The sequence below is a fragment of the Acanthaster planci genome, linkage group LG20 (assembly GCF_054643075.1).
Source record: "Acanthaster planci isolate LZ-2023a linkage group LG20, COTS_SCS, whole genome shotgun sequence".
Lineage (NCBI taxonomy): Eukaryota > Metazoa > Echinodermata > Asteroidea > Valvatida > Acanthasteridae > Acanthaster > Acanthaster planci.
In genome coordinates, this window is record NC_141796.1 from 4,357,015 (window position 1) to 4,381,326 (window position 24,312).

Below are 24,312 nucleotides of genomic sequence, written 5' to 3' on the forward strand. Positions count from 1 at the left end.
CAGCACGGGAGTTGCCTCTGGATACACCTGGAACACCGGTCAGACCAGACTGTTGGACTGGCAAGTACGAAAATCGTACTTGACTTGAATGCCAATCTTCTTGGCAAAGGGTACACCATTTTCCTGGACAACTGGTTCAGCAGCCCCGAACAGTACCTGAAATCACACGACCAGAAGACAAACGTCGTCGGGACGGTAAGAAGCAATCATCAAGACATGCCCAGGGACTTGTGCTCCTTGAAACTCGAGAGAGGTGATGCTGTTTACCGTTCTTGCGACCAGGGCTGACTCGCCTTGGTCTGGCAAGACAAAAAAGATGTCCGTATGCTGTCCACGATGCATACAGCCGAGATGGCCGACACCGGAAAGCGGAACCGCGACGGCATCGCTTTGGAAAACCCAGGTGTGTACTCAACTACAACGAGGGGATGAAAGGTGTGGACATTGCAGACCAGCTGGCATCGTCGCACCGTTCAGTAAGAAAATCAATCAAATGGCATAAGAAAGTGTTCTTATTTTTGCTTGATGTTGCTCTTGTTAACTCTTATCTTGTGTATAAGGAAGTTGGTGGCACTGACAGTTTTTTGACATTTAGACACATATTGGAGACTGAAATTTTAGAGTTGCATGCACCAAATTTGCCAGTGTATCGATCTAGAGGTAGACTGACCAGTCTTCCTGGTCCAAGTAGACTGATAGGAGGACATTTTGCTGTAGAAATTCCCCTGAGTGGAACATGAGCTAGATCATACAGACGATGTGATGTTTGTTACAGAGACGGTAAAAGAAAAGAGACTAGATTTAAGTGTGAAGTAGCACTTTGCCCTCCTCCTTCTTTCAAGGTTTATCACACTTGAATCATTTGCTTATTTATGCCATGTTTCCTGTTTCCCAGATGTTGTAAATGAAATAGTACATGAAATTTTTGGGCAACTCCTTCAAGGTTTATTATACTTGAATCAATTATTCATGTACAATTACCTGTATTCCAAGACATCGTGTAACACAACTACTCTATTTTTTCTTTTCCTTTTTTGCCTGTTTTTTTACGAGAAAGTCATTTTATTTCAAAAATTCAGTTTGAATTATTGTAAATACATGTATATGAGAAAAGAGGCAAAAAAAAACCGAAACAACAAGTCGTCAAAAGAAGAAGTAAACTGAGAAATTGTCTTGTGTTTCTCTTGTGTCTATTTATTTTATAATTATGGGAAAGATTATTTGGGGAAGATAATTTTCATGGGATGGTTCCAAGTTTAGTTAGAAGGGGCTGTGTTAGGTGTATCATTACATTCAGAAAGGGGGTTTGAATATACACTGTAACTTGCAAAAAACAAAACTTAGAAATATGCAAGAAAATTATGTGCGTACATAGCGCAAGATGAAAAATTGGCATATTTTACGAGTAATATTGACTGGGTATTTGATGAAATAAAAACTTGTGCAGCCCACTCTATGTACAAGTGGGGGCTGGGCATTGATGCTGGGCATGCATGGACTACAAGGGAGCTGGAACACGAGCCACGGTGCCCGCCTGTGGCAAGCCTAGACCTTGTGAACTTAGCGGGCGCTGCATGCTTCGTTGTGGCCGAGCGTCATTGGGTAGTTAGTGTTGGGTATGGTAAGTTCTGGGTGCCTGGTTATTATGTTAGATGGGATCCAAATACCCCAGCATGAATCGTGGCCAAACAGAGCCGGGCTGCATGCAGTGTGTGACCCAGCAAACTTGGCAGATAAGGCCTGGTGACCTTACTACATGTCTGCCGTTGCCGTTAGCAAAATTGGAAAAAAATACCAGCAGCCAGGCAGGACGCGGTAAAATATCCTGCCGTCAAGGGGTTAAGATTGATTGTGCTGTCCCTTGTTTAGTTGTGTTTTGTTGTTGCTTTTGGAAAGAGGGAGAAATCTCAGATTGATAACAAACTGGTTTACAGAGAAACTTCGGATTCATAAAACACCAAGGTATTTGTTAACTGGTTGAATTTCAGACAATATTTACACAACATTCTGGAGAAAAATATTGGCAAGTTTGAAGAGCAGATGAGAAGAGACAACATAAGCATATAAACAACGGCAATCACATGTTACTCGTTACTGTTATGCAATTACAATGCAGTGGACATGACACACCAACTGCCGGCAAAGATCACAATCATCCATCATTTCTTGAAGCATGGCAACATTGTCAATGTACTGCGTGCTTGTGGCATATCACATGATCAAATCCCAACTAATAAAAATTGTCTACAGGTATCTATGGACCATGGTATTACAAAGATTTTTGTCAAATGATTTTCCTTGATGCAATTCTTTGACCATGAGTGATTATGGAAGACAGCACACAATATTTTGAGGTTATTTTTAATGACATCCGAATGCAATTTTTCCTTTCATTTATTCCTCACAGGGAACTCCTTTGCAAAGCTGAATATAAATCTTAAACAATGTATGGTACATGTATATTGGTGGATTTGTAAACTTACTAGACTTGTAATCTTTATTTGCAGAGGAAACTGTGGGGCATTCTCTGTCAATGGATGTACCAGTACTGTATACACTCATCTATTACTTCGTTGGTTTTGTACACATACAAATCTGCAAAATTTGTGGGTGGCATAATGTGTTGACCTTCAACATACATGTAACCACCATGTTCTCAGCCAAAAATATTCTGTCTGCAAGTATTAAAAGAGTTCATCTTTAAATTCTTGACAACTTTACTGCGCTGCAAAATGTGAGTAGTTTGTCATTAAGGATTTCCTTTCCTAATTTGTCATTTCCAGGGAGATCTTCCAAAGAATGGTTTTCATATATACATATATATGGATAAATATCTACAAATAAATATCTACATGCTCCTACGTGCTTCAACGTATTCAAGTTCGACTGAATTTGAGGTTATAACGTTCAAAATTTCAAATCCAGCCAGTTTCCCCAACTGTACAAACTTGTTATACAATACATGTTGTTCACTGACTGTCAGTCTTATCAAACCTGAGTTAATGCACCTTTGAAAGCAAACATTAATTGTTGTTATATGACAGGTGGAAATTTCGTTCATTTAAATAAAGTGTAACTTATACCAAAAGAAGTAAACAATGGGCTTACCCTTTTTAACATGTACTGTACTTTTAAAACTATAAGAATACAAATCAACAACAAGTATTGGCCTTTGACAATTAGATACATTGTATCCTTAACATTTTACAATTTGTATACATATTAAATACATAAAAATACATGTAACTGGTAGCTCTGAAGCTAAACCATAGAACAGACAAATCTGATGACCAGGATAAGAAGCCATCATTGATGCTTCCATACAGGTCATAAATGCCTCGCTCATCAGAAAGGTTTTACAGTTTTTTATCTGTTGGCAGGGCTCACGAAAAACAATGGATATATGTAACATGTGAATGAGTGTGGTGCCACTGTAGTAATTGCAACTCCTTGGATTAGTCTATGAGTCATCTCCAGAATTCAAACATATAATATTTTTAATGTACAACAATATTTTACACATTCTTTTAGTCTGACCTATTTTCTGATTTAGCAGATGTTTATTTAGAAGAAATTACATGTACATGTAACTTGAACTTGATGTCAAATGATGCCAATGGTTCATAAATGTATTTCTGCAAAGTTTCAAGTTGATTTGAAATGAATGGAAGTGTAAGCAATTTAAACATCTACATGTACATGATTGGAAAATGAAAAAAGTAATTACAGGCAGAATGCACTGTACAGTTCTCTTTATGTATAGCTTTGGATTAGAACTTACTTTTGACTACTACCGTGGCCCCATTTCCAGCTCCATACACAGTTGCCACAAAACTACTTTCATTGAAGCTGTGAAGAAAGATTTTAAAATTGCTTAGTATTTTACATTCCCAAGTGGCAGACATGCTGGCATCTAACTAACTAAAAACATCAGCAAATTCATAACACTTAAACACACCTTGGCTATTTCTATTGGTTGAGAACCCATCATGTAGCTAGTTTAGAGAGTGACAAAGTACCAGCTTGCAGAGGCACTTACAGGAAACGTGACCAGAGGGGTGTTTTAAAAAATTGAAGTGAAAATTGGTGAATCATTGGAAACCTATAAATTCTTAATCTTTTTTTGACTTTCTGACTCATAAGGTATTTAGGAATAGCAGTGAGTGTTTGGCCAGTCTTAAATGTTACTTAAAATCCCAATGGGAGAATGGAGGCTGATTTCATGTCCCTCACCACTGGATCATGTTCAGTGCCACCTCATATAATACATACCTTATGCATGCATAAAATCAATTGTCTAAAACTACTCAAAACAGGAACACACCAAAAAATGACTGGAGGGGTGTTGGAAAAAAGGAAGTAAAACAGTAGAAGAATATTGTTGAAGAAAATCATTGAAGAAAATTGTTAAAAATATGTGAGTTTAACACTCATTTTGACTTTTTTGACTGAATATTGACTGAAAGGTTGAAGATCCTGGGACGGGATGATCATCATTTTTTTGTTTTCAAAATTCTTTAAAAATTCATATCTTCATTTACTGGACACTTACACTCGCATGAAGGACTGTCTGGTTCTGCTCTATTCTGACAGACAACATCTGTTGATGCTGGAGTATTTCAGCCAGGCCTGCTGCCTTGTAAAAAGAGTCCAGATTGTGCGATGTTATGTAATTTTCTTTTGTTCCCAAAACTAGCACAGTGCGCTGCTGATGTCTTTTCAATAGGGGCCAGATTAGTGTGCAGCGGTAGTGTGTGGCTCCTCACTGCAGTAGTGGAGCACTTTTGTCCCCGGTGGTAATCCACTGAATGCCCCTAACCATGGTATACTGTTTCAAAACAAGGCTGGATTATCTCCGCAACTGACAGAGAAAAAATTTTGGTAATTCCAAGCAGCCTGGTCTTTTGTTACGAGTGCAGTCTTTCGTTACTAGGATACATGGAGTATCCCATGTGGCACTGAAGGTTAGGGGTGCCAAATATCACTGATGTTGTAGGCGATATCTTGGGGGACCGTCTTGTTCTTGAAGATTTCAATGGCCTTGCAGATACGTCAGGGGTGCCATTGCTCGATGCTGGTGATGAGATGCGCTTCATACTTGATATTATGGTCTGCCTCATGTGAATGTTTGACAATAGATGACTTCTCGTAGTCTCCCTGTTGTCCATGTGCTCAGTGTTCGTTGAATCTAGTGGTTAGATCCCTGCCTGTCCCTCCGATGTACACTTGACTGCATTCACAGGAAATCTTGCAGACGCCGGGTCTAGACTTGGGGTCTTGTTTATCCTTGTGTGGTTGCAGGAGGTTTCTGATCTTGCTGGATGCCGTGTGGAACACTCTGATGCCCTGTCTCTTGAGGATGCACTGGATTTGGTGGGAAGTTGGACCTATGTATGGGAGGGTGACTGAACTATTGTATGTGGGGGGTTTACCTTGGGTAAATGGGACCCAATGGTTGGGGCGAGGTGTAGGTTGCTGGGTCTTGACTTGGCTCTTCTTGAATCCGTCCCGCTGGAGTGCTGTGGAGATGTGGTGGAGCTCGTTGTTCAGGTTGCGCTGGTCACAAACATTGTATGCCCGGCGTACAAGGGTAGTGTTTTTTGACAGAGTTCTTGATCTTGGGGTGGTGAAAGGAGCACTGATGGAGGTACCGGTCTGTGTGGGTGGGTTTCCGGTAAACATTGAGGGAGAGGGTGCCATCAGGTCATCAGGATAGCTCTACATCCAGGAAGGAGATGGCGCCATCTCTTTCCAGATCAATAGTGAACTGGATCTTAGAGCAGAGCTGGTTGAGATGCTTGAGGAAACCATCCAGCTTTTCCTGGCCGTGCGGCCAGATGACAAATGTGTCGTCGACGTACCTCAGCCAGACTCATGGACGGGAATCAGCTGTGGCGATGGCATGTTCCATGAAAAGGTCAGCAAGAACCAGGTATATAGGTGATCCCATGGAGATTCCGCTGGTTTGTTCAAAGAACTTGTCTCACCACTGGAGGCCGGTGGATGCCAGGAAGGTGCCAAGTAAGTCTTGGATCTGGGCTAGGGTGAGGTTTGTTCTCTCTAGGAGAGACGGGTCTTGGTCTAGGCATTCTCTGGCGATGATGCAGGCGTCAGCAGCGGGGATGTTGGTGAAGAGTGACACCATGCCAAAACTGACCATGATGTCGTTGGGTTGCAGGGCGAGGTCTTGAATAAACTTTACGAACTGCTCTGAATTCTTGATGTAGTGCTCCGTGTTGATTAGCAGTGGGAACAGAATCTTGGCTAGGTGCTTGGCGATGTTGTACGTAGGACCATGCCATCATGCCACAACGGGACGCAGGGGGGTGTCAGGTTTGTGGATTTGGGGCTGACCGAAGAAGCGAGAGCATCTGGAGCTGGAAGCAAGGAGTTGACGGTGCAGGGCCATGGAAATGTTTCCTGACTGCTGCACAGGGAGAAGCTTGCTGTTCAAACTCTTTTGTATGGATGGTGTGGGATCCTTGGGGAGGGGGCGATATGAGCCCGATTCAAGGATGTTCCACACCTTGCTGTTGTAGTTGGACCAGTCAATGATGACAGTGGCATTGCCTTTGATGGCAGTTAGGATGTGTATTGACTCATCCCAACAAAGCTCGATGAGGGCCGAGTGCTCTTGTCTAGAAATGTTGGCCTTGGCAGGTTTCAGGTTCATGAGTGCTTGGCTTACTTGTAGACGGACATCATCAACGATGGATTTGGCGAGGTGTCGTAAGGCTAGTTCAGTAACTTGGATCACTTCTTCTGCTGGCAGGGACTTGGGTACCTGGGCAAAGTTTTTGCCCAATGCGAGAACCTTGGTTTCAGTTTCCGACAGCTTACGATGTACATGTGCGTTGACTGAGGTTGACTCCTGCTTGTTTTGTGAAAGCGGCTTGTGAACGGAGATGGGGTTTGGTGTGCGTAGGGTCTGATGATATACAAAATCCTATCGGTTCTGGTCTTGTGCTGAGATTGTGGGGTGCGGGACATGGGTATATAGATGATCCCCTTGTCCAATTCCCCACCGCATTGTTTCGTTAGAGGTTCCTGAACTTCTTGGTTTGGTGGCAGCAGATTCTTTTGAAGGTGTGACGACAGCTGGTCTTGGTTAGTCACTGGAACTTGTTGAAGTCTTCAGCAGACATTGTGGTGGCTAGCTCACTGTGAATGGCAGCGATCTGTTTGTCTAGTGAGGCCAGCGTGGATCTGGTGGAGGAGATGAGAGATGGAGCAAGATGAGGCTGGATTTCCTGAGGATGTCTTGGGACTTGGTGTTGCGCACAGGGTCATGAAGATGGAGGCTCGGTGGCACAAGGTTGGAGTCATGGCAGCACTTGAGGAAGGTTAAGTTGTTGATGAATCTCGAACACTTGGTGGAAAGGCGCTTGTAATTCTTGACCGTTGACAAGATCTGCTCTCCGTAGAGCGAAGTCTCCAGCCCAACACCAACTGACATGCACCAGTGAACAGCCACAGCAGCTCTCAACACTTTTCCCGCCTTCAAGCTCCAGTACCCAAATGGCTTGGATCCCAATTCCCACACCTCAGTGAGCACCCCCAGCATATAAGCAGCAGCACAGTTGGATAGCATCAGTCCTGAAGACGGACAGAGCACTCACTGTCCGAAAAGTCGAGTTTTAAACCGGTTCTTTTCAGAACCACACATACATGTACTCAAAGCAGCGTTCGACCTTAACGCTGGTCCGTTAGCCAAATTCGAATAAAAACCACAGCGGTTGAGCGAAAGCTCTTGTCTGGGTAGTCCAGCGGTCTCGTAAAACAATATTCTGAAATAAGCGGCAAAATAGTTGATGGTGATGCACACCGTATAGCTGCTGTTGGAATTTGAACCAAATAAAATTGGTCACAGGTAGTTGTGACTCCAGCGATGTCACGGTTGTGATTTCGTGTTTGGTTTGTGCACTACAAGTTGCACTACACCAAATACATGTACATGTACGCGCCCATAGAAAACATTGCAAAATCAGACCGAAATAGCACTACCTATTGACTCTTGGGAAGAGGTTAACCTCTTTTTTTACACTGGAAATTCAAGATTGTGGCCAGAAGATCACTTTTTGTTACAATTTTATGGGGGTTAGCCACAAATTTTTTTTATTGGCCTTTCCCCGAAGAGACCTCCAAAACAGTAGTAAAACTATGTGCTCAGCTCTGAATGTAGCCTCTGCCACTTTTGAAAGTGCCAAATCAGTCCCAAATTTGGGATTTATAAAAATATTTCTATGATACCTCCTGATAATGGCATGTCTTATTGTAAACACCCTGTGGGATCACAGAATGTTAATGAGCTTACAAGCAGAAATACAACCATTTGGTAGAATGCACCCCACGGGTACTGTACCGTCAGTCTAGAACGAACATGTACTGTATGTACATTTTGCCGGGCGTGCATGTGCATGTGATACTGCATAAACGTACATGTACATAAACAGTTCATAATGATATTTTTTATTCTGTCTCTTGGATTGTGAATAAAACAAACTATTTTTAGCAGGTAACCACTTTGTGTGTTAATTTGCTTGAGTAGATTATACTCTGGAAATTCATAATTCCCGTGGCCATTTATGATTACTCATCAACAAATAAACAACAGTCAGCACCAAGTGCACACTGTTATGCATGACGTTGGAGCAGAAAACACTAATGCAAACAAGAATGTTGAAATTTGGGGGGAGACGCGGACTAGTGAAAATGCTGGTGGACTAGTTAAAAGCCATCACTGCTGGTCCAGCTGGCAAGTGAAAAAAAAAGTTAAGGGCAAACTCTGCTCAAAGAGATATTTCCATATGGTGTATCTGCAAACCCTCTATCGTAAAAGACCTGGCTGCTGGGAATTACCAACATTTTCTCACTATCAATAGCACAGATAATCCAGCATCTTTTTTGAAACAGTAAACCACCATTTGTGGTATTCAGTGCAAGCGGATTACCACTGTGGACAAAAGTGCTCCACCACCGCATAGATGAGTCACATTGTCCTGCTGCACGCTAATCTGACCCCTATTGAAAAGACATCACTGAGCCAGTTTCGGGAACAAAAGAAAATTAAGTAACACCACACACTCTGGGCTCTTTTACAAGGCAGCGGGTCTGGCTGAAATACTGCGGTGTAACTACCGGTTGATGTTGTCTGTCAGATTAGAGTAGAAACCAAACAGTCATTTGTGTCGGTGTAAGTTCCCAGTAAATGAAAATATGAATTCTTAAAGAATTTTGAAAACAGAAAAAAATGAAAAAAGCCAAATACTCCAGCCCCGCAAAATCAACATTTATAAATGCCCCCAGCCTGAAGTGGTTAAAGATGAGTTCTTCTATGTAAATGTGGCTGTACATACATGTACATGTATACAAGTGTGTAAAAACTGAATGGACAACAATCCATTATCTGGCGTGAATGGATTCCATTGGCCTCCCAGAAGTACATGTACATGTAAAATAAGGTGTTATTTTAAAACTTACTCATTTTTGGAATTATTTTTTCATGTGTACTTTCAGAGGAATTCTTCCCACTTCTTTTGGTGCCATTTACACCACATGTAATTCAAGCATGATTCCACAGAAAAACCTTAATGCGTGTAGGTGAAATCTGACTAATGCAAATGCACAGGGTTTGATAGAGATGAGACAAAATTACATGTGCATGTAGTCCTCCACAAGCTACTACTTGGTTGAATACACAGCTGGGATGGGTGCATCATCCACGTAAGTGCATAGTGAATCACAGGCCTGTTTTGCCAATTCACAGATTTTTCCCTCCTGAGGGTCATTCAGATTTACTGGAGATGTGAAATCAAACTTTTTAAATAGCCCAATAAGATAAAATCCATAGAAGTCAGATCAGGCAATATTGGGGGCCAATCAATCAGAGAATTCAAGGCAATGATTTGATAAATTCGAAATCACTATCCGAGAAGTAAAGTGACAACCATCCTGTGTGGAGGAGCACCATCCTGCGCCCACCACAGATGCCTGAACTGTTCATTTGCTTAACCCCTAGATCATGAATGGCCTCCATTAAGAACCAAGAAAATCTTATTTGTCATGTCAAAGTGCCCATCAATGTTTCGGTAGAAGCAAAATGATGGGCAGAGATTCTTGTTTCCAACCCATACTATAAGTTTCTGTTTAGATCATCAGGAAAAATAGGTAAATAATTTATCATACTATTTACAGGAATAATGCGTCAAGCCCGGCTTTGTATTCAATGGTAGCCATTTAGAGGACTAAGTCACTATGAAATACATGTACATCTATAACATAAACTTACCGAAATGCTTTACATGTAAATAAAAATGAAGTTTTGAAGATGAGATTTTGTAATGTCTCTTTGCCGCCCAGTGCACTTACTTGTACAAGTTAGATTTCACTTAAATCCACAGTCTTCTGAAAACCGAATGCAGTGTAACTGGCATCAAAGCAGGGAGAGCTGCTCTAAAAATGCATGTGAAAAATGTTTTTGCAAATGCTGCTAAATAATAAAACAATGGGCCGTTTTAAAAGTGTGCTGTGTTATTATTTTTGACATGCAATGCACATACATGTATATCCATAATTAGCATTTTAGCAATGCACATTCAGGGTGATAGTGATGAAAATATAGACAAGCTCATACACGTCATTAAGCCAAACAAAAATAATGTATTAACCTCTTGCTGCCGGGGGACCCGTTTTCGAGCACATAGGCTTTATATGTGAAGCAGGAGAGCCCAAAACTAGAAAAAAGAGTTGGGCCTTGTTACAAAAGATGGTGCTTGGAACAAAGACTGAAGTAATCCAGCCTTGTTTTGAAACAGTATACCACGGTTTGGGGCATTTAGAGTGAGCGGATTACCACCATGAACAAAAGCGCTCCATCAACGCAGCGATGAGCAACATACAAGTAACACCACTGCACGCTAATATGGCCCCGATTGAAAAGAGGTCAGCAGCGCAAAGTGCCAGGTTTGCGAACAAAAGAAAGTTATAAAACACTGCACAATCTGGCTCTTCTTGCAAGGCTGTAGGCCTGCCTGAAATACTCAGGCATCAATAGATTTTGTCTGTCAGGCTAAAGTGGCTACCAGACAGGAATTTGTGTGGGTGTAAGCATCCATTGAATGAAATGATGACTTTTTTAAGAATTTTGAAAACTGAAAATCTTGAAAATTGCCTGTATGTGTTCACTGCATTTTTCAAACCACCCGGCAGCAAGTGGTTAAACACCTGTACACTCCATCAGGCCAAAGCCTTAAACACAAAATATTTATTTGTGATAACCAAAAAGAAGATTTCTATTGTTTTAACCACTTCCTGCCTGGGATTCTGGTACCGGACACATACAGTATGCTTTTTATGCGTGGCTGGTGTCTCCGAAATCGGACAAAGTGAACTGGGCCCCAGTAACGAAAAAACATACTCGGAACAAAAGACCAGGATGCTGGGCATTACTGACATTTTTCACTCTCAATAGTGGAGATAATCCTGCCTTGTTTTGAAACAGTATACCACAGTTTGGGGCATTTAGAGCAAGCAGATTACCTCCAGGGACAAAAGGGCTCCACCACTGCAGCAATGGGCCACATGGCACCGCTGCATGCTAATCTGGCCAACGCACTGTTCCAGGTTCGTGAGCGAAAGAAAGTTATATAACACCACCCAATCTAGGCTCTTTTTACAAGACTGCAGGCCTGGCTGAAATACTCGGGCGTCAATAGATTTTGTCTGTCAGGCTAGAGTGGCCACCAGACGGTCCTTCTTGTGGGTGTAAGTGTCCAGTAAATGAAGATAGGAATTTTTAAAGAATTTTGAAAACAAAAAAATGAGAATTATCCCGCCCCAGTATCAGCAACATTAATAACTGCCACCGGCAGCGAGTGGTGAAGCCATTTTGACCTTAACCCATCACATTCTGACCTCCAAATGCAACAGGCTTCTTAGGACCAAGAGCATGTCATGTAGTTCTCAAATTATTGCACTGACAAGATTCTTCCAGAGACATACCCAAAGAAGGTCAAGGTGGAAAGAGTATGCCCCTTTGACCAGCATAAAAAAGGTCTTGTCATGTGTTGTGAACCTCACATAAGGTACAGGATGGATGTACACGTATAAACCTTAGATTATGAAGGAGCACACTCACCAATATGCCGAAAATTTAGTACCATACACTTTACTGAAAATTAATTTTTAAAAAGACCATTAGGTGCAGTATATTCATAAAGTAGTGATGTAGTACTGGTATGTAATGTATAAATCCATGTACCGTATTGGCAGAATTTCAAAAAAATTCTTCTTCTTTGTGATGCATGTTAGCTGAGCTGATATTGAACCAAAATACAATCACCACTTTACCTTCCAACTATTGTATTTGCTGCAGTATTCATTATAGCGTAGGGCAATTGCGTGCACAGTCCAAGTAAGAAGAAGCCAATCTATTAGAGAAAAATACAATAATGCATGACACGTACAATACACACTCACTTGTCTCAAAGTCTTCAATCAAGCACATCAACGGCAAGTTAGATTACTCAAGTTTCCCATTCATGATGGAATCCTCATTACTATCAAATGTGACATTTACAAATTTACATTTTTAAAATGAAACCAAGAAATGTCAGTACTGAATCTGCCCTTGACTGCATGCACGCACACTCACAAACCCAAGTGTGTATTTGCTAGCAGCTGGGGACCCCCTATTGTTCCTCGTTTGTTTGTACAGTTGTCAATCGGGGAACCGCTGTCAATCAGGGACCTTATCGTCTTCTGTTGTTCAGGGTCCCCAAATGAATACAGAAACAAACTCACACACATGAGTAGGAACGTTTTTTAGGGCATGGCATACATACACTGTATGGACCTCTGCACAAAAGAAGTCCACATAATGTGGGCGCGACGGCACTCTGTGGACTCGCACATGTCCACACAATGTTTTCCCCTCTCTGAAAAACAGTTTCAGAGGCATTTTGGGGTCAAGCTTATCTGTGGCAAAATGAAAAGGAACAGTCCAGAGAATCTTCAAAAATCCAGCTTGACAGTTATTCTAATTGGAGAAAAGGGAACATTTTCCCCAAGTTTCCTTAACCACAGGAGAACAAAGGAATGTCCACGCTGTGTATGTAAAACATGTACCCTGATCATTACACCAATTTTGTTAGGACTGAAAACTTACAGGCAACAGCACAGGAATTTCCCCTCAACTCTGCCATAGTTTTCCTAACCGAAGAAACTACCCCCCCCTAAATGCTGTGATGGCCTGCCCACAGAACCACCACCCATACACACATGTACATGTACTTGTTACTGCAGGTTACAGGGACAACACATATGCTGAAATATAGACGTTAAATACAGGGACATACATGTACATTTCTGTTTTGTCCAGTTTTCCCACTGATGTGTTTTCGTAATTTTGATATCAATGTTTGTGAAAAATAGGTCAAAGATTGCAAAATCTCTATTTCTCCTGGAAGACAGGTACATGTGTAAGCAGGCCACAAAATTAACTTTTCTTATTGACATGCATAAGCAGAGGTGTGAGATTGTAATGCACACATACATTCCGGTAAGAATGACCCTTACAAAAAAGCCTAAAGTTGTAAGATGTACAGGTGCTATTCATAAGTTAAGACGCATTTGTAATTTAAAGGGAAGAGCTGACCCATATTGGAATCCTCCCTATTCCCTTGGCTGCATGTAATGCCCAACTATTAAAGAGGGTTTTTTTAAAAGCCCTTTGAAGATTTTGGTACTTTTACATCCTGTCAGGACAATGTGGAGTCTCCATTTTTAAATTCATTATTATTACTAGTAATTTTGAAATGGCACGTTGCAAGCTGTAACCTTTGGTGTGAAGTTTCCTGCACCTCACAGTACTGCAACCTCTCGATTAATATTCAAGGAAAGCATTCAAGTGCATATGCAAAACATTACACTCGAACACTGCATCCTATTTCAGGTTGCATACATGTAAGCTTAGGCCTCAGTACTCCCTACACCTTGCCAAGCCTTTTCACCTTAACCCTCCTTTGGTTTTACAGCACAAACATGCAGAAGTGCCCACAGTCACTCTCTTGCAAGTGTTTTCTACATGGAAAACATTTGGTTGTCAGCACAAAATGACCCAGGGTCTTTTGTGCAGTCCTCTTCACTGCATTTGGTTTACTGCACAATTATGCACATGAAACAGTGAAGCACAGTTGTTGTTATTGTGCTCAACCTGAGGCGAATTCGACCCTGCTTTTTTCACACAACATTTTAGAATCTGGACAAATTTCAACCCGTTGAAAAATCTTGACCCTGGTCTGGACATGGGTTGATTTCAATCTTAGATAAGATCAGTCTTTGGCTGGGCTCGATGCAGAATTGGTGCAGGGATGATGGCAGAATTGGTGCAGGATTTTTGCAGGGTTAAACAGTTTTGTGTCTAAAGCCATGTTTCCAAACTTGTGTCAAAACTGCGTCAACCCTAGATTAGTGTGAAAATGCCTGCTGGGAAGCTACAGGTGACCTGTGAATCAAACTACTGAACATCAGATATGACACAACTTTCAAAAGCTTACCAAAGTTCTGTTAATAATGCATGCCTGCACTTCACTTCTCTCAACATGAGCTGCAGGTTGAGTTTCTTCACCAATGTTATCTGCATTCTCTGGCATGATGAACTCAGCTGAGGGACCTGGCATCACAGACAGCAAATTTGAAAAACTATCAGTAGAAAAGTGAAGCAAACAACAAATGCATTACTCCAGCAGTTTAATGTCACTTTTACTGGAACCTTGTTTTGGCAGTACATGTATATGAGTGTAATATGTTAAGACGGATTTTAATCCAGTATACCATAGACAACCAGAATCTACATGATGACCTTTACTGACTTTTGGGCATTTTGAAATATAAGTGAGAAGTTCTTCAACATTTTGATAAAAAAATCCAAATGATGTGAAACTTTTTGTTGGTGGCCCTCTTTAAAACATTTATATTGCAAAATTAAAACTTTATTAAATATTATTAAATAAAACAGAATAAGTTACATGTACACAAATAAAAATGAAATGTCATTAATTTATATTACTGTTGAAAAAGTCTGACAAAATTGTTTGTGTGAAGAAAACATTTTTAAAATTTGTTATTTTGAAAGAATGACCGAACTGGGTCTGCTGCCATCTGGAACAGTATATGCTACCGGTATATGTATCTCATCTTAAGTGAGTTCTGTGAATCAACGCACACACACGTGTAAACAATGTAATGTGCATGCTGAGAATCATGTCTTTGCTGATGGTGTTGAAATTTTTACAGTAAATATAGTGACCCAAATGTGACACAAGTGACTTGATGTTCACCACATGTCCTAAGCAGGTTTGTGATAGTAAATTGACATGGAGAAAGCCTGATGATAGAATTGTATTTCCCTTCTAAAAAAAAACTTCCTCCCAAACCATGAATACAGGAGAAAGTCTAATCAGCCGTTTGACGAGTTCAGCCGCCCATTCAAAAATGGTCATTTTGAACATGGGCAGTTCTAACAAAGGCACGATATGATTACATGTAGGTCATTTGGTGAAGCCCTGTGCATATTTTGTGTGTGAGCAGTCAAGCACGACATGTAGCCGGCTATGATGTGGAAGAGGTGGGTAGCGGCATATTCTGCCATTGTGCCAGTGATTTGATAACCAGCAGATCATTAACGGGTTTGTAATTGTAAATATTTAGGTGCCTTATTTTACAATCAAAGTTGAATTGATGCCAGTTTTACCAGGCCTCCTTATGGCCAAGTACTCGGATAATAAGTTTAAACTAAAACATTACAGCTTACACTAATGTTATTGAAAGTGCTGAAAATGCTGAATGTGCATGAATTTGTTTGGTGATTTTAATAAGTGGAACTTAAAAGTGTATTTTGGCCTTACTTTGAACACTTTGTTACCTAGTGTGCATGTGTCGTGGGTGGCTGGGTCTGCAGGTCTTGTTGCTTTTTGGGAGAGGTAAGTGTGATGGTTGTACTTTGATTCATTATAAAGTACAGAAAATAATGTTGTATCGTGCCTCTAGTTTTTCATCATTATAGCATATCCTATATTTTAGTTACAGAAGTGCCAAAAGACATGAATCAAGGATTGAAACAAAACCCAATTTTGTTAAATACATTTATTATTTTCCTGTCTATAGATTTAGTGCACAGCTACTGCAACGTTCAACAACTGCAATGTGCAACTGTAACATTTTTCCCCTGGTTTTTGTGCATTCATGTACATATTTTTGTACTGTCAGATTAGATAATTAAAATTGAGCTGTTAAAAAATTTTTTCTTAAATGGAGCACTACCTGCACCTCTGTCCAAACTGTCTCTTGCATCAAACTGGTTAGAGGTCGCTACCGTGTCTTCGGGGTCAGCTAGTAAGTTACTAGCTGACCCCAAAGACACGGTAGAGTTCTAAGTAAGTCTAGTAAGCTTACAAAAAAGTCCATAAGTCTGACAACTCAGAGGTCCGACGCCCCATTAAAAAAATACTGGACCAGTGTATGAACTGTGCAGGTAGTCTGCTTGATAAAGTTTTCCTAACAGGGTCAGTACCACAGGCACGAGTTGGGAACAAAGTTGAATCTCGCTCACAGGCAATGCATTGCGTGGGCCTGCACACCTCTATGTTTCACAGTCAATCGCACTGACACCTTGTATTAAGTCTGACACCTTGTTGGTCCGACATCCAATTTATGAGGCGTCAGAACTATGAGGCTGAAAAAAAAATGCCCATAAATCAAACGCCTCATTATTCTGACACCTCATACAGTAAGTCTGATAATTCTGACTTTTGATGCATCGGACCTACTGGTATATGTATGAGGCATCAGACTTCCAATACGCACCTGTGTCTACCACCAGTCATGCCAGTACTTGTGAATGAAGAATTTCTAATCAATTATCAGATTACTCTATAGGCCATTTCCAGAATACTGCTGATACTCAAAAACATTTCTTAACTTGCTTGCACAATTTTGGAGTCATCCTTACTTATGATGAACTGCTGCAGTTCAAGAAATTGGCTTGAATCCATCAGCAAATAAAATAAACCATCACTTATGATTCTTTGGGGGAGGGGGTGGTGTGGCACAGGTTGTTTTAAAATCTTTGCAGACATTATCATCTACGTGTAAGAATGGATAACACTTGCATCAGTAAAATGTTATAGCCAACCAATTGAACACAGCATACAGGAATAATACAGTACCAGGCACTCCTGGACCAGGGGTCTAGAAATACAGAATTGCCAAAGAGAGAAGAGCTGTGAAGTCTGTGTGTACCCTTAAAAGTGGTGGAATATGGAGTCACAGTAGTCCATAGAGCGATGCAGAGGGGTTTACTTTTCAAAATGCACCCACTTTAAGAAACTTCCCTATGGGTGTAATACCATACCGGTACTTGAATAATTGATGAGGTGAAACATCAAAAGTACAAGATTCCTTTCTGCCATCTTTGAATACACTGTAACAGCATCAGATCCTGAGCCTGAGAGGACAGCTTTTAGGGGAGCTCAATGGTTGACAGTTCAAGCTATACAAGAAAACTAAGTCAAACTTTCCTTACTCCATAGCTTTTGAAAGACATTCTGTAACACAATAAACCTTTGTTAAATGTTTAAATAAAATTTGGGATAGTGAACTAATAAGACCAATATAACAAGAGCAGTTTTCATTTTTAAATGCAGTGTATTGTTTTTATTAATAGAGAATTCAATGTAGCATTTTGTTTTCACTGAATATGCAACACATTTACATGTACTTTAACTTTGGGCAAAATTGTTGCCCAGCCCCCCTCCCATTCAAAAAATGATTTTATAAAATCAAATGACTCAAACTTTAGTCACTAAATTTGCATATGCTAAATTAATCCTCAATGGCTACGAATCGCAACGAGATTAAATCGCGCAGAAAAAGCCAGACGTGCAAAGCCAAAGGCACTGCATTTGTTTCGTGAGAAAGACAAAGACCGGTAAACAAGTTTACAAGCCGAATGAAATATTTATTCCAAATGATTTATGCGCCATTGACATAATATAGAAGTAAAAAAATATAAAAAACATGATAAACCATAAAACAAATGTGAATTGTTATTTTTGCAAAGACACAAGAAATTCAATCGATTTGATAGATTCATGCAATTGCCTACACTGTTTAAATTCTTACCATTTATGCAAATGCATAAATTGTAAAGAGTGCCACAATTGCCATAAATGTAACGACTGCGCCAGATGTAATCATTGCTCCACTTGTGATGACTACGGCAGGTGTATAAATTGCGTATATTGTTTAAATTCATACAACTGTCAAAATTCAAGTGCCTTGCGAAGACAGTTACACTAATGATTAAATTGAAGTACCCATGAAAATGCGAGCGAGTACGAGGACTTATGGCCGTTTACGTGCGTTTTCCAGGGTCTCGTAACTGCTCGAGAGGTCTCGCAATACCCCGCACTCACTCGAACTCGCTCGAACTCGCTCGATAACCCTCGTGTGCACACGTAAATAGACCAACCTTCGAACGAGCGTTTGCGAGGGTTCATTGACCCATTTTGTACGAGTGCAGCAATTGTATAGAGTGTTTCAGTTGCACCGCTTGCAACTGCTGCGTAAATTGTATCGAGTTAGAAGGAATGGATCACGTGGTGCTCGTAAACGGCAAGCATAAAAAGCTGAGGCACATGCGAGAAACCGATTCACTGCCCGATTCAGTGACTAAACTCGACGCTGATTTATACGAAATTGGGCTAATTATTGAATATTAAATTTTACATTGAAAATTTAATTAATCTCCCATCTAATACCATAAACGCTTATAAAGCCAGTCACGACATTGATGACCTTAATAAAATGGATTACGTAGTTAAACAGCCTTACACAAACAAGCACCGAATGTACGTTAAAATAGATCCCTATACTTCCCTATTTGATCATCGCAAGTGACCCATTGACTCGTCAAATATCCAGAAAAAAAAAAGTGAAACTTTAAAAGAATTAAAATGTTCAATTGACACGTGATCAAACGGGCATCATAGAATACAAATTAAACCGAATTTTAGAGGGTAAGATCTCCAGAGGCAAACCACTACGAGCCTTAATTGCCGTCTCACACCAAGACGTACATGTAACTGGGGGAGCTGAATCAACCGTTAAAGACTTATTTCATGTCTCAGATAAGCACAAGGAAAACACCATTGAAAAATTTTTAAAAATCGATTTTTAAACCCATTTAATATAACAAATGGAAACTTACACTTTTTATTTGTGTCAAAATCCTCAGATGTTTAAATAAAAAAATGTCATCGATAATTCAAAGTAATCTCAGTTAAAAACGTGTTATTTGAAAAAGGATATACATTGGAATCAGATAAACTTGCGTTCATCTATTGTCATCAATTAGACATCAATTACAATTTTTACAACGGGCAGTCACTCGATTTATTGCAAGTGATTTCAACAAATCGATATTTCTGTAGCAACTTTGAAACGCCCAGAAAATTACAGCGAAGAAATATCAACAAGTTAACTTTTTACGTGAGATCAGAAACTGGTGGGCTCTTACAAAATGAAAACGATGGATTAATTATCAAGCTAAATATATTAACCACAAAAATATAAAATTTATAATTTAAGAAGATGGCGACAAACGTAGAGTTAAATATTTATCCAGATTTAACTGGGTATCAAATGGAGTCAAACGCGACAAAAAATTACCGCCTTTAAAAGATCAAAGAAATCAATCCCAAATCCAATAAGAACGCGACGCACCCGAGGCCAGTTACAAAAAGATTAAACGGATACTCACTGCACTCGGTTACATGGAATACGGCGTAGAAGCGATAGGCGTAACTTCGGCATCTATAGGAATTCCTGCCATTTTGGGAGTAATTACTGATCCCTTAGGATTAGTGATGGAAAGCCTCGCGATCGAGGCATTCGGGGCATACGCCATGTTAAAATACGACAGTCACCCACTGGACCATAAAACCAAAAAGCACAATCAAATCCGCGTGCTTGCCGATGCCAAGAATATGTCTCGCACGCAATCGAAGACGGCAACATACATGTATCACAAGAGGAATTTGCGCTGATTTCATCCGAGCTGAAGAAGTTTAATGAGATGAAAAAAAGATTAGGTCAAGTACGTCTACAAAATTGAAAGAAAGTAAATCGGCGAGTAAAGAAGAATTTGAAGGGCAAGTCAATAAAAGAGCACAAGCACTAGCCAGCGAATGCGTGACAGTTTTTAAAAACAACCTTATGAAAAAAATTGGCAAATAACTTTTACCAAGTCGGTCAAGTACGAAGAAAACCCACCCGATTACCGAGACGTAAAACTCACGGCGCCTCCTTTTTAAACCCCTTTATTTAAAAGATGAGCGCCAACTTTCCATTTATCGATCGCCGTCAATAAAGATAACTGGTTTTCAGCTGAGTTTCCCAATTTAACGCACGCATACAAATTACCGAAAGTCACCACGGACGACGCGGTGAATCGCTGGACAACTGATCCAGTTTCGTTCTATCAAAATAGCAATGACAAATACGCGGTATCTACTTACATGGGCTTTGGTTGGGAATATCCGCCTAAAGGCTCTGGCCACGTGAGTACTTATACGATAAATTGGATCTCGCAATCGGACCCGGTCACTCCGGCTTGGTGGGATTTTATTCCTAAAAAGAGTAGCTTGATGGACGTGGGCGTTACAAAAGTAAATGAATCAATCCCAGCTTACATATGCGCGTTACTGGGCCCACAAGCTCAGACAAAGACGAGCGTATTAGCCACTGGCACCGAATTAGACGTGCAACAACAGTTTATTATGATCGCAGAGAGTTTAATACATTCAGAGCCCGATCTCGAACAATCGATTGACCAATTCTAGGATTCTTTGCAATACGCAAAAATGCCTCTAAATTTCGTAGTCACACCAGGGTTATATTTGGTACCTTCGGACATGGACTTACACATCAGAACGTTTGAAGGCATGCAAACGGGTTATGTACCAAGTTTAAATTCCGGTGGAGTTTTAGACGACCAAGTGGAAGAAAAAGAACCAATAATTTTACCGAATGTTAAGCTGATTACAACACCCAGTCCAGAGCGTAAACCGTTTAGACACGCATAACACAGAAAAACTGTCTTTGACGGTAGGAGCATTGCTGTATAAAGTATTAATTTAGTAAAATAAAAGGAAAAAAAACTCCTTCTTAAATTTGAGAAGTTTAAATTTTTTTGCCCATTATAAATCCATTTACATCTTCTGCACGTACTGTACGTCAACATCAAAACACACATGCCTACAAACAGAGTCCACACGAGTTCTGCGACCCATCAGACCACCTTACTCGCCACATTTGATATCCACCCTAAAATACTGCCGATTATTCCCGGCAACGCTGTGAGCCCTTTCAACCCGAGTTTCTTCAATACATTTGCCAAATTCCATAATTGCCTTTTGATCCAATCGGTAATTCCGACTTTTGACAGAGGTTCAGGTGCTGGCGTCGGTTCAGGTGCTGGCGTTCCCGAGGAATTTACGCTGGCGGCCACGCTTGCGATAATTGTACTAACAGCCAATCCTAAAGCCGTTATAATGCTTACGATCGTAACGCCCTGCTCTCGAAATAAAATTCTAATTCTTTCGCCTAATGTCAAATCGGAATCCATGATGGACGTAATTGTTTCTTTAATTCGATTAATTTGCGTGCGAATTTTGTCAGTGTTTTCTATTAATGACTTCTAATTGGCCTTTTCTCTCGATTTGCGAATCGTCAAATTGCTCTGTGAGTTTTGCGCGTTCCACATCTGTCGTCGCTTCTTCTAATTCATTTTTCACCTGTTGAATTATATCGTCTAACAGGTCTAATTTGCCCTGATTTAAAATGAGTTCCCCTTTAACCATCTGTAACAATTGATCCAAGGCGGCTTACTGGCAATAATTTAATCCCTCCGTTTGCACTCACTTACTTTCTCCTAGGAAATCCATTTGCGATTGTTTATCACTCGTGAGCTCTTCGACAATTTAACTAACTCGATCCGCAGCCGTGGGTAATTCCTTTAGTTCAATTTTTTCTGCTTGAATCGTTTTTAAACTCTGTCTGACTCCCTCGCTCTATTTTTTAACGTACTCTCGAAATCCTGAAATATCTCCGATGAACCCAGTCCCGGAATATCCAGCATCTCTTGCGTGTTTGGCGATCGTCTCTAGATTAATCAATTGGCCCGGGCTCTTTTTACTCGTTAATAATACCTCCCGCGTTGCCCATCTTTGTGCGCCTTTGAAAAATAGCCCTTCATTTGGCCAGTATTCAAATAAATCATAATTAGGTCTGCTGGGTACGTCCATTCTACCCATTTTACGATAATTTTTGTAAAAGTTATCGACCAATGGATTAGTTACGTTCTAACCTAAATTGGGTCGGGTGCTTATGGTCAATTTTGGTCTAACCGTGCCACGAATAAAAGACGTCAAATCGAGTTCGCTGTTAATTTCAACCGTGCCTAAAGAAAAGTCATCGTCATCCTCTACATTTGTGTCTCCCCTATTTTCCAGAGGTACCGGTATTTCTTCGGGATCAAATCCTCCTTCAGCCATTGTTACTTTATAATAAACATATTTCAAGCACTGGGCAAACTCGCGGGCAATATTCCCTGCGATATGAGTCATCCTCGCGTTGCTAATGCGCCGCTAGATAGCGCGTCAATTTTAACACAGCTTTGGCAGATAATTTATTCAGGTCTGCTGGTTTGATTTAAAATAGCTTACTCGACAGCATCGCATAACCGATGGAAATAAGGCTAACCACTGCACCGTGGTAAATCGTATTGGCCACGCCGTTTACGTCTATAGCTTTTGTATTACTCATTCTTATTATATAATAATTTTATATGCCGTGTTTTAAATATACCGTTTTTTAAAATTTATTCCATGTCTAAAATTTCTGGCGCGTGTGAAGTTGCTTGAATTTTTGGCGGTGGTTGAACTTTCTCAGGCGCTTTCGACTTACTTTTAAAAATTAAAAATAATGCGATTCTACCAATCACTAAACCGCCTAGTATTAAATTTTTATTTTCCGTAACCATTTTATAAATTTTATTTTCCGAGCTCTGGTCACTTGTTTCACTCGCTTCGCCTAATTTCATCTTTGCAAGTTGCTGCTTCATTTTCTTGTTACGTTCCGCTAATTTTCTGCCTTGCTCCACGTGTTTGGGATTTTTAACTTTCGTAACCATTTGAATTTGAGTCTTGGTCGGACTTGGTGCTGGGATTGGAGTTACTTCTTCTGTCGACATCTTCTTTTATAACAGATGCGTTTTTATTGATTGATAGATGTTTTGTAGTTATTAAAGTTGCTACTAGTGGTGATAAATAAAGTCCGTATTTATAACACAACTCGCTTAAAAAGTGGCTTATTGTCTAATTAATTATTGGGTCGTTATTTAGATCTATAGATCTAATAAATGCGCGTATAAACTCAGGATCGCATTTCCCAAAGTGTTTACAATTTTTTTTCCAAATTTAAATTCATACAGATTTAAAAGTTTTTCTTGGTCTGCGGGATTTAGAGATTCAATATCTTTTATGGTGAATTCTTTGCCCAAATATTTTTTGGATTCACCCGAGGCCACTATTGAACAGAGTCTGTCTTCGACGGTAGGTTTGAGCTCGGGTGATTTTGCATCGACTTTTGAATCGATGAGTATACTTTTAATGTCATCCATTTTAATATAAGATTTTTAAAATTGTTGAATGCGTGTTTTATACGTAGGTATTCAATTGTCTAACAGGTCAAGTTGACTGCAATAATTAGTTTAACAACAAGTTGAACATATTCAAACATTTATTTATAACAAAATAAAAAATTGGTGCAGCTACATGTAGACTATAAAAGCCCAGCTGCACCAAAATTGAAATAAATCTTTGAGTTCAAACTAGCTTATCTGACTTTGTTTTACAATTACAACTAAAGCAGCAAATGACACAATTTGATTTAATGTGGCCAATTTTATTGTCTAACTGTTCAATAGTGCACAAGTCAGATTTTCTCTCTAACAGATGCATTTCAATTTTACTATCTGGGTAAAAACAATACAAATAATCCTCAATTAAACCGCAACAGAAATCTGTGTCAATAAACCGGTCAGGGTCAAACCGGTTATGTCTCTTGTCGGCACGTCAGCAATCACAAGTCCATCCTTTTATTGTAACTTTAATTGGGTCATTGTTTAATTCAAGTCTTCCACGATCTAAATCGCAAAGATATACCTTGTCAGGTCAAGGTATAAATCCACAA

At 40.1% G+C, this 24,312-nt stretch overlaps 1 protein-coding gene across 9 annotated transcripts in view; it reads right to left on the reverse strand.

Annotated features, from left to right (window-relative positions):
- Nucleotides 1-24,312, reverse strand: part of LOC110986852 (battenin-like) — a 97,358-nt gene that overhangs the window by 65,397 nt on the left and 7,649 nt on the right. For 6 of the 9 annotated variants that reach the window (XR_015423569.1, XM_022249110.2, XM_022249108.2 and 3 more), the window contains exons 2-4: nt 14,556-14,700; nt 12,349-12,428; nt 3,782-3,849 (exon numbers count right to left, since the gene is read on the reverse strand). Coding sequence is in view for 7 of the 9 variants with exons in the window: in XM_022249110.2 (XP_022104802.1) it covers nt 3,782-3,849; nt 12,349-12,428; nt 14,556-14,678 (271 nt within the window). In the remaining 2 variants the exon portion in view is untranslated. Of the gene's footprint in view, nt 1-3,781; nt 3,850-12,348; nt 12,429-14,555; nt 14,701-24,312 lie in introns of those variants that run through there. The other 3 variants (XM_087130869.1, XM_087130868.1, XM_087130871.1) reach the window with 2 other exon arrangements.